This window comes from Tinamus guttatus, unplaced genomic scaffold, assembly GCF_059628265.1.
Source record: "Tinamus guttatus ecotype Peru unplaced genomic scaffold, ASM5962826v1 Tinamus_guttatus_pri_ptg000248l, whole genome shotgun sequence".
NCBI lineage: Eukaryota > Metazoa > Chordata > Aves > Tinamiformes > Tinamidae > Tinamus > Tinamus guttatus.
Genome location: NW_028288782.1, coordinates 80,499 through 92,182, shown reverse-complemented (window position 1 = coordinate 92,182; position 11,684 = coordinate 80,499). Strand labels below are relative to the sequence as shown.

Sequence of the window (11,684 nt, the reverse complement as noted above, 5' to 3'; positions counted from 1 at the left end):
CGTATATAAAAATGTGGCTGAAATGATGAGAGTGGGAACCCTTTCCTCCACGATTGCATTGGAGAAGGTCCTGGAAGATGATGAAGACCTCCTGGAGACCATCAAAGAAAAGAAGAAAAAAGAGAAAAGAGAAAAGAAAAGAAAAGAAAAGAAAAGAAAAGAAAAGAAAAGAAAAGAAAAGAAAAGAAAAGAAAAGAAAAGAAAAGAAAAGAAAAGAAAAGAAAAGAAAAGAAAAGAAAAGAAAAGAAAAGAAAAGAAAAGGAAAGGAAAGGAAAGGAAAGGAAAGGAAAGGAAAGGAAAGGAAAGGAAAGGAAAGGAAAGGAAAGGAAAGGAAAGGAAAGGAAAGGAAAGGAAAGGAAAGGAAAGGAAAGGAAAGGAAAGGAAAGGAAAGGAAAGGAAAGGAAAGGAAAGGAAAGGAAAGGAGAAGAGAAGAGGAAAGGTTATGAAGGGATCAAAGGAAGGGATGTTAAGATAGAGAGCTTAACAGGTTATCTGTGTAGTTGTATCAGAAGCAATGAAACCATGATACCTATTCAACTTAGTATGCCTGGGAATATCAAAAAGATGTCACACACTTCTTCGAAAAAGCCACCTTTAAAACAGTCTTTCTTAGAATCAGGCATTATATCCTTGCATATTTTAATATTTATATATTTTTATTCTACATCTTCCTCCTGTTTATGAGAGCTTGCTATACAAATAATCATTATCAATATTAACAGGATGTAGCTAGAGGAAAACTCATTGTTATTTTATCAGTTCAACTCCCCACAACATCATTAGCTTTCTATGCCCCTGAAATGCTATGCCTTGGTGTTTTCTGAAGTAAACCCCCTAAGATTCAGAGGCTTGATCCCAAGAGGAGTTAGCAAAGAGACAGGAATTTTCCTTGGCCAGAAATAAATGTGATTTCTTCAGTGGCAGAGAGTACTATATAAAGAAGGAAGGATGAAAATTAATCCTCTTTGACAGCAGTGCATTATATGGGATCTCCTCTACTGCTATAGTTCTCTCAGCTTCGGCAAGGATATAGTTTATTCAGCCAGGACCTGGAATGAAGAAGAAAACCTACTGCAGGACTCTTCTTTCATTTCTATTTTTTTAAAAAGGAAAACCTACAGGATTTCAGAGTAATTTTCATGCAGACATTAGGTAACCAGCCTTCCTTTTTCCCTTCCTCCCTCGCTGCTTTCCCCACAATTTTGTTTGCTTGCTGTTTTCAAATATGCCATTCCTTTTAGTGGGCTGGTACACAGGTGGCAATTACAGCGTCACTATCGACCTTAGAGCTTACAGCAATTCCAGCATTTGTCGAAGGGTCTGGAGTGGGACATCAAGTAATTCTTCTGTGCCCTTTTCCACAAGATCTGATACAGGTCCCGGATTGGTATCTGATCTTTTTGATTTATGAAGCAGCATCAGCTGCTGATGCACCTTCTAGAAGAGGGCTCCAGGGAATGTGTAGAGTAGCTCAGGATGGAAAGATAGCAAGCTACTGCTAAGTTAGTGTCTCTTTCCCTGCAGGCATGGAGAACCAGACAGAGGTGAGGAAGTTCATCCTCCTTGGCCTGAGCAATCTTCAAGGGCTGCAGCAATTCCTGTTCGCGCTCTTCTTGCTGCTATACCTGTCCAGTCTGCTGGGGAATATGGCAGTCATGATCGTAGTGGTGTGCGAGTCCCGGCTACACACCCCCATGTACTTTTTCCTCTGCAACCTCTCCTGCCTGGATATTTTCTACTCCACAGTTACTGTACCCAAGATGCTGGCTGGCTTCCTCTTGGGGCACCCCCAGGACATTTCCTACACCGGCTGCCTAAGCCAGCTCCACTTCTTCCACTTCCTGGGCAGCAGCGAAGCTTTGCTGCTGGCTGTCATGGCCTATGACCGCTTTGTGGCCATCTGCAACCCCCTGCGCTACACCCTGCTCATGAGCCCACGGGCCTGCCTCCTGCTGGCTGCAGCCACTTGGGCTACGGGCTTCCTCCACGCTCTCATGCACACGGTCATGACCTCCCAGCTCCATTTCTGCGGCCCCAACCGCTTCCACCACTTCTTCTGTGACATCAAGCCTCTGGTGAGACTGGCTTGCAACAGCAACCAGCTCAACCTCAACCTTCTCAGCATCATCACCGGGGCCCTTGCGATAGACCCTTTTGTCTTCACACTTTTTTCTTACCTCTACATATTTTCCTTCCTCCAACTGAATGTCCGGTCCATGGAGGGAAGGAAGAAAGCCTTCTCCGCTTGCATCTCCCATCTCACAGTAGTCGCCCTACTTTATGTCCCTGTCATTTCTAACTATGTGCCACCTTCCTCAAGGAATTCACCCAAGAGGGACATGATAGCCACCCTTATGTATAATGTTGTCACGTCAGTGCTCAACCCTTTGATTTACACTCTGAGAAATGTGGAGGTGAAACGTGCCCTAAAGAGAAGACTGGTACAGAACATGTTTTGCCATGCAGCTTCTGTGGGGTAGTAGGCAGTGGGAAATCTAAACAGAGGAGCTTTTGGCTCTAGACTGTGTTATGCAGAAATCTCCTTTTCACTCCCAATGGCTTGAATACCTTCATAAACAGCCTACATATTGGATGTGGTCTCATGTCACCTATCTTGGGCAGTATCAATGCTGAAAGATGAATATACATTGGTGGAATAGCCATTCCCATTCATCTGGCTGGAAAAGAGAAGTTGCGGAGAAGGATATTTAAATAAAAACAGCTTTGTTGGAGTGGTTTTCCCTCCAAGTCACCTGACTTTTTTTTCAAAGAAGTTCATCTTTTTGTAAAGCCAATTGAGAAGGAAGGATTCAGTTCTTTTCTTTCATTTCAGTTGGACATATATAGAAGTGTAACTCATGCCACTTGAAATGCTACAGGTATCTCTTAGCTGGTGTCTCTCTGATGCTCCAGAAAGGCAAAGGTCTTTCATAGGCTCTGCACCACATCTACTAGCCCTGTATGGATGTCAAATATGCTGGGGCCTCTAAGGTGATGCTAGGCACCTTTGTGCAGGCAACTTCACTTGCCAGTAGCTCACGTAATACATTATGTCTTTCAATACTGGCATTTGGTACAAATGGACAATAATCAATAATACAGCAGCTAGTTTTGCTCTCCACCAAACAATGCCTGATGATATTTTTAGGGTTTCCCCTTTTTCCTTTAGACAGGAATTCTCTGGTAGCATTTACATTGGCTTGCAGTCACTCTCTGTTACTTTATTGCCCGGTGTTTTCTGATAGATTCATTTTCAAAGTTTGAAGTAGCACTACCTTGACAATGCAGCTTGGTCCATTTCACAAATTCCTCCTCTCTCCAAGTCTATAGACTTGGAAAAATAGCTTTTGGAAAAGGGTCTCTCATTCTAAGACCACCTCGCCTTCTTCACATGGGACTGGGATCACTTTGATCACTGTTTTATCCAAAACTGATGGTTTCTAATGTTTGTTTCACTCAGCTACCATCCACAGTTCTTTAAAATATTTATCAATATCTTTCTTTAGTTCTACTGATAAAATAATGCCATATGGGGAGTGGAGAACTCTATGCAGCCTGCCAGCCTGCCCATTTGGAATTCATAACTGCCAACCGAGTGATTCCCCAAGCCACTGTCTTTAGTATTTGGGTGGAATGTGGAATCACAGATACAGACAGGAAAATGACAGCAGCCTTTAGCTGCTGACTGAATACTCAAGGCTGTGGAGGCACACCATGGTCCATGAAATAGCTTGACTTTGCAGTTATTTCACCCTTCAAGATATTGACCTTCTGCAATGGTTTTAGTCCAGCGATGGGTTCCATCCACCTTAACAAGGACTCAGTTTGTTTTCTTACACCTTGAGTTTTCATATCCTTTTTGTGAGTACTGCAAGATCTAGGTGGAGATACAAGAGTGAGTGGCCTGGGTTCAGAAAGTGGAGTCAGACCCCAGGTGATAGTGGCTCCTGTTGTGCTCTTAAATGGGGCAAGAGAAGGTTGAAGCATCACTTACTGGAGCAGGACCATGGGTCACTGTGCCAGCATATGGGAATGTAGGTTAGTGAGGGGATCGTGGGAGAGGGGAGTGAGGGTCTGTGTCAGCAGCTGGAGCAGGGGATCACAAGTCATAGTGCCCATGGCAGCAGCTGCAGCAGGAGGGGGACAAGCTGTTAACCCAGTGATCTGGTGTGTGTGTGTGAGAGAGAGAGAGATACACACTGAGTCTCACTAGTGGTGGCATCTACAGAGAGGAGAGCATCAGCTGTGCTTGGGGTGGAGAGGCGTCCCCTAGGTGCACCAGGCTGGCCTCCAAAGGCCAGACAGGAGTCTTTGGGTCCCAGAGCCACTGGGGGCAGCAGCTTTATAACATCCCTTAGCAAAATTGCATTTTGGTAAGGGGATGGGCCACAGAAAGATGTCTTTTCCATTGGAGATACCATTATGTCAGTCAGGTACCATTATGTCAATAAAGAACCACATAGCCAAGACACAGTTACTAGTTGAAGCAGCATTTTTTCACTCATGCAAGCTACATAATAATAAATATTTGCCTGCTTGCTAATTCTAATCACAAGGCAACAGCCAAGCAGATTTTGCACCATAGAACACTAAAAAATATAATCCTGAGGAACCCAGCAAACCCAGAAAAAAACAAAACAAAACAAAACAAAAAAACCCCACAAAAAACCACACACACATATATATATATGTTCTTCTCCACTATAGACACCAGACATTATCTTGGACTTGGCAGTGGAACTTTCGCAGATTTCCCAAGGTACATGGGTTATGAAAGTGCTAATCAGCCATGAACATTAAAACGATGAGAATGTTCTTTCTAGTGAGGAACACTAGAAAGAGAGGTATTAAAATTTATGAATGTTTCTAAATGCCCAAAGAATGATTTTCCCTACCTGTTTTTAATGTCCTCGATGTCCTCATTCTTTTTCTTCTTCTTTCATTTTTCTTTCAATGAATTGCAACTAGAAAAATGAATAATGTTAAAAATGAGGTCAAAAACATTACTGAGAGCAGTTCTACATGTATTCTCTATTTGAAACATACTGTAGTGTGCTTCATTCAGCAAAGATCAGAGGCAAAGGGGAAAATTTTCTGCCCTCTTCTAAGACTCATTTTAAAACAGGTATCTGATGGGAGTGATGGAAGAGTGTGAATTGCCTTCAAGAATTTTCTCCTTTTGTACTTACTGCAGGTAGTGAGAAGACCTGTGGAAGATCTGGTGAGGAGTCATTGACTGGCAGAGTACGTGATAGCTGGCCCAGCTTGTGAGACTATACACTGTCCAAGTTCCCATCAGAACCAGACACACATATGACCACTCCATTCTTAGAACCAAATGTGTCTTCCTCAGCAACACTGTTTTTCCCTAAGATCCACCATTCATCTGTTACAAAGCTTGAAATTCTGGGTGACCTCCTCTGCGCACGGATGATCATCTCTTGGGTAGAATGGGTAGCCCAGATGTTCTTCCTTCATCTCTGTTTATACAGAGATCTGCAACCTTGATAAAACAGCCTATGAATGCTACAGGGCCAGCTGCAACCCTGGGCACTATCTCATACGTATGGTATGGGTACAGGGATCTCCTGTGGACTGACTGGAATGATGATCAAACTGTCCCACTTCACAGAATTTGACCGCTTGATCTGTAATGAGTTGCTAGTGATTGAGCCAGCTCACACACATACCAACAGCTAGCTAAACCCCATGATCTTCATCCTGGGAAATGAGTACATGAGGTGGGCACTCCCTAAGCTAACTGGTAGAAAAGTAGCCACAGAGGAGAAATAAAGGCTAGAGCAAAAGCAGTGGCAGTTTCCAGGGTCAGCTGTTGTTTTTCAGCTTTATCAACAAGAGATAAATTTCACTGTGACAAACTGGCACCTAATCTCCTTCTGTGTGGATAATCCTGGTACCTCCATTTGTGCATGTTGAGGAGACTGTTTGAACTCTCTTGCCTCACTGAGAAACATAGAAAAAGGAGATTTCTTCCAAGATTAAGTTACCATACAAAAGATACCACATTTTACCTTTATGTTGGAAGTGTGTTCAGAGTAATGTGGAAGTTTCCATTTTGAGCTAAGATTTTAGCAAGCCGAGGCCTTAGTTAATTCCTTTGCTTGATTTATCCTTTCCTTCCCTTCCCTTCCCTTCCCTTCCCTTCTCCTCTTGTCTATTCTCATCTCTTTTCTCTTCTCTTTTTTTCCCCTATAACTGTTCAAAAGCAGTTTTAAAATTTCCATAGTTCTTACAGACAGAGCAATTAGAGATACAAATGAAACAGTGGAGAAAATAACCCTGCCATGCTTGATTTTTTTCTGTTGCTATGGCCAGGAGATAATGCACATAATGCTTGAATTCATTAGCCATATTGTTTATTAATATTTCCCCCATTTAAAGCAAAATCCCTTAAGATGAATGCCTGAAGGAGCAATCTTTTGCCACTTCATGGGACCTTTTGATTGGCAATAGTTGCAATACTTGCAGGGGGCAGATTTTCATTTCTTATGCAGAGTCCTTCCTCCACGTTGACTTTATGGTCCCTGTCCTAAGTCCAAGGCATTTGGACAGAGCTCATGGACTGCATTGTGTTCTCCCTATGTGGAAACTTGGTATTAGCTCACCTAGAAGACCTTTAGGAAGGCAAAGTGAGTTATGTGGCTTTATGGGTGAACATTAAAATGCACTCTGAACCTCTGTGCAAGGTGTAGCCATACAGATTTGCTGAGTGACTAATGGACTCACAGCTCTACTCCCAGTGGACTTATTAAATCTATTGCAAAGCTCATACTGTCAGCTGCCTAGGATGATTTAACAAATCCCTTTGGGACTCACTAGTAAAGCAGGAATTTAACATTCCTTGAGTCTCAGAGCTGACTTTTAGACAAGCATACAGCCGCAGCTTTGTCAGTTCTCTATGACTTTATCACAGCACAAAAGGTTCTGCATTGGGTGTTGAGAGTAATTGAGTACCACAAGACCTGGCTCTCCAGAACTCGCTGTTATAGGGCAGGGTTGAAGGTGTAAGTCACCTCTACATCCTCGTGTATTCTGTCAGTGTTGAGCTTCAGCTTCTGATTTAGGGCTTCTCTTCTTCACGTTGACAGGAATGCTTTGGGACATAGGCAGAAAGTTCAGCTTCTATTTTGATTTTTTGCAATGTTCATAACCAATCAAGATTCTTTTTTGTTTGCTTGTTTTTGTTCTGTTTTAAGTAAAGTGTTATATTACTTAAATATCAGAACCATCCTCCAGTACGAGGGGACCATCTGCTCAGGATAACTTGGGTATATTAGGGGGACCATAAAACATTTTATTCTCTTTTTTAAAAATAATTAAAAAAAACAAATTAAAGCAAATACTTTCTGTTCTATTGCCAGACTTACTAGTTGATTGGGTAAGAAGAATTTACAGATGCTGATAAAAAGGAAGAAATTTATTTACCCATTTTCACTTTTTACACCAAAAATTACTTTTTCTTTTATGGAGAGAAAAGACTTCAACTCATTCAAGTCACAACCATACTTTTTCCAGACACCACTGGAGACTACGTAAGCTCATTTTTCCTACTCTTTTTCACTTTGGGTTTCTTGCAGAGAGAAGGGGCTAAGACATTGACTAGAAAGAAAATAACACTTTGATTTGGTTGATTTCCAGTTGTTTTTGTAAGATCTTTAGTGCAGGAGAAAAACAAGCATCTGATTGGAGACATCAGCATCTGTCTCTCAGCAGACTCGAAGAAACAGAGGAGCATCCGTGCATGTCCTTGGCCGCTTTAAAGCCCTATGAAAATGTCAGTCGCGGGAGTTGTAGCAGAGGAAAGTACCAATGTAAATTCACACTTTACAGGCTTGTGGCTCCACTGGTAAGAGCTGTAGACCACTTTTGGGGTATTCAGCCATTTCTGGAGCATCTACATGCTGTTAAAAATGTAGCGATCATCCAGGTGCTTGGTTAGACCTGTGCTCAGAAGCTCAGCATAGCTGCAGCAAATAAATCACAGTGCCATTGATTTGCAAATACAAGAACCCTGCATTCATACTCAGACATGGCTTTAGTTTAGCAAAGTGGGGAATTTTGACATGTCCTGCCATTTCCCACATCATTATTTTTATTGTCTGTCTGTTTTGAACCACGCACTGTAAACAAGCTTCTCCTTTGTTGGACAGGGTTCCGATTTGATGTCCTCCTATTTCTCTGCTATTTGCAAGATGAGAATTTGTGTATTTTTGATTATTTTGCCAATGTTTCTAAATTTTCATTTCAGAATGAAAATAAATAGGCAGGAATAGTGAAATACAAAATGGGGATAGATATTCAAGGTCTGAATTTGTGACTGCATGTGTTGCATAGCTGATCCCTCATAAATATGCCAGATATCAAGCCGCTAAGGTTTCTGACTGAGTGAAACACGTGAATCTGTCCTCCTCAAGCAAGTTCCCAACTGGGAAGGTGAAATCCACACACAGCTGAATATGCAGAGAGCTATCCATCAGGGAAAGAAGGTGTCATAGCATTCTCAGAGTCTGTGATGGGAGTTCTTCTTTAGGGAAGAGGTTAGAAACTCAGACAAGATTTAGCAAATAGTAGCAACAAGTATGTAGGGCTTTCAAATGATCTTGTAGTGAAAGTCTAAACCTGTAATCTGTGAGATCTATGAAGAAGTTGTCAGTGAGATCTCTGAAGCCTATTCAGATGTCATCTCACTAAACTGCAATGACCAACACAGAAGTTTTCCACTAAGCATTTGCTTCCTCTACAGTGAAGGAAGAGAAATATCTATAGGCACAGATTCATGCATTTCATGACTGGTAATTGCAGAAAGGTAGCTTAAACAAGATCCCTGAAATCAGGAAAGATGGATCGTGAGATTTATTCTGCCAGGAGGCAAATCCTTCTGCTAACTGATAGCTCCTGAATAATTCAGAGAAATAGATCAACTTGCATTGCATTGTCTGGAAACGGAAGAAGTCCAGGTATCTCATTTGAAAGCCTGTTCTGGTACTCACAGTGCTCCAAACTTGAATACTTCTGCTAATATTAGGCATCGCCTTTTGGGTGAGACTACTAGGCTTCACTCTGTTTTGTCTTTGTTCCTCCGTAGAGCTCAAATTTGTAAGTCTGCCATTGTTTTCTTTCCTCTCATACCATCAATTTAATTCTCCTTTCACTGTGCCCTTTCTCCTAGGTGCAACACAGCAGAAGACATGGTGTGGCAGAATTACACTAGGGTGAGTGATTTTTTCCTCTCAGGCCTCAGCACCAACCATGCTGTAGAGCTCGTCCTCTTCATCTTCTTCATGATGATCTATGTGCTGATTATTTTGGGCAACAGTCTCATCATCTTCACAATTACACATGATCAGCGTCTGCACACTCCCATGTACTTCTTCCTCAGTAACCTCTCTGTCATTGACATTTGCCATTCCTCGGTGGTGATTCCCAAGATGCTGGCTAATTCCTTGACGGACAAGAAGAGCATCTCCTTTGAGGAGTGCATGGCACAGATGTTCTTCCTCCACCTCTTTGCCTGCACAGAGATTTTTCTCCTCACCATCATGGCCTATGATCGCTACCTAGCCATCTGCAATCCCATGCATTATGGCACCATCATGAGCCGAAGATGTGCCTCCAGCTGGCCACAGTCATGTGGATGGGAGGGCTGATACACTCTGTAGCCCTCACTGTCCTGCCTCTCAACCTCCCATACTGTGGTCCCAGTGCCATCGACAACTTCTTTTGTGATGTCCCTTTGGTCATTAAGTTGGCCTGCACAAACACCAATGTCTTAGAAATGCTCATTATCTCCAGCTCAGGCCTCATCTCTGTGGTCTGCTTCCTGGTGCTGGTGACTTCCTATGGGGTCATCTTGGTCTCACTGAGGAACCATCTCTCGGAAGGGCAGCACAAAGCCTTATCCACCTGTGCGGCTCACTTGACAGTTGTGACAATGTTCCTAGGACACTGCATTTTCATCTATCTCAGGCCAGCCAAGAGCTTAGCGGCAGACAAAGTTGTGTCAATATTCTTCACTGCCATCACCCCTCTGATGAATCCCATTATCTATACTTTAAGGAATGAAGATATGCAAAATGCTTTGAGAAAGCAATGCAGGCGGCAGATTGATTGCCAAGACAAGTGACACAAGTGACACTGCTGGAGGTGACCGTGAGGATTCCAATCCCTGGATATTGCCTGTGCCTACCCCCTTCGCGCAGGGTATTCTCCGGTCATTAATCTTCAGCTTTTGCCTTCTCTGCATCCAGAACATGGACTTGAAATCAAACAATGACATTAGGTTCAATGACATCTTATCTTAATATTATCTTCTTTGTCTTTTTATCAAGAAGAGAAACCAATCATAGATGCATTTATGGCGTTGAATGTACTTTGGAGGCCATACTAGCTTCTGCCCACTCCCAGCTTGTTCTCAACTCTATTTCTTGCAGCATATTAAAGCACTTTGTACCTGAGTGAGAGATTCCCCTTGCTTGGTGCTTCTACTAAATCTATGTCATGGAACGAGTGGTGGAGCGGGTGAGTGACACAATGCACTTCACTCGTGTGAAAGAGAGAGTAATCAGTTTTATTGATGTGGACAATGGTGTCATGAGATTCTGTGGCAAGGTCACTTATTATTTACTGCATGGGGTACAAGATGATACACAGAATTACCAAGGAGACCCTCGCAACTCAGGAGCCTGCTGATCAGACCCCATACCTTCAAAGAGCTCACACTCTACCTATACTTGATGGAGATCACTCCCTGCCCTGCCATCATGTTATTCACACTCTTCCTCTGCCTCTGCCATACTATCATATGAATTACAACTCGAATAGTTAGTTCCTCTAAGTCCTGCTGTAAATATTTCACTGTTTTTTTTTCTTCATAAACATGCAGCACACATACAAATTAATAATGACGGGGATCAGTGTCGTCTGTGTTTTCTGTTAGGAGGGCACATATAATGATCTTTCTGCCAGCAGGAGGGCAGGTACAAAGTCTGTGCATGCTGCAGGTGGCTGCATCCCCACTATGGCCATTAGGGACAAAACTGGCCTTTGAGAGCCAGCATGCCCAAGGAAGAGAAGCAAGTTAGGAAGTCACTATGAGGTCAGCTCACGTCCATGGGCCCAAAGCCCGTGAAGTAGGCAAGCTCCAGACCCAGGAGGGAAGGAGGGGTTCACAGGTCTGTGGAGGCGATACTCTTTCTGGGAAGGAGTGTGCACTTCGTGCCTACCCCATCTTCCCCTCTTGTACCGTTTGGGTCCCTGACAGGGGGGCCTTGAGGTTGGAAGAGAAGTGAGCCTCTTCTTCATTCTCCATGGGGTAGCACTGGAGTCCAGTCCCCCAGCATCAGGGAAGATGGGGAAGGGCAGAGCTCCAACCAGCTACCCCACCATTGCCAAGTAATAGGGAACAGAGATGATCCCCAGGATGCTAAGGCCTGTAAGATCAGTGGGTTCCTCCACAGCTTCCCAATGTAGACAGCCAGTAGGTTCTCCGCAGTGTCCTGGTGGGCAGAGGCAGCACAAGGATCTGCTCTGCGGTAGGTCTGGGCTGGAGCCCTGGGCAGGAAAGTGTTCTGAGGGGCAGTGACAGGCCTTCACAGAGAGCAGGTCTGTTCCCCTCCAGGCCAGAGCAGGTGAAGGGCCTCAGCACACTGACTGCACTGCAGAGT

At 43.4% G+C, this 11,684-nt stretch overlaps 1 protein-coding gene and 1 pseudogene across 1 annotated transcript; both read left to right on the top strand.

Annotated features, from left to right (window-relative positions):
* The first annotated feature begins 1,526 nt into the window (after positions 1 to 1,526).
* On the top strand, positions 1,527 to 2,480 carry LOC148594367 (olfactory receptor 12D1-like). The gene has a single exon (XM_088526634.1). It carries the CDS (start codon positions 1,527 to 1,529, stop codon positions 2,478 to 2,480), a length of 954 nt encoding a protein of 317 aa, XP_088382760.1.
* Positions 2,481 to 9,209: 6,729 nt separating this feature from the next.
* LOC148594366 (olfactory receptor 4E1-like) lies at positions 9,210 to 10,144 on the top strand (annotated as a pseudogene).
* The last annotated feature ends 1,540 nt before the right edge of the window (positions 10,145 to 11,684 follow it).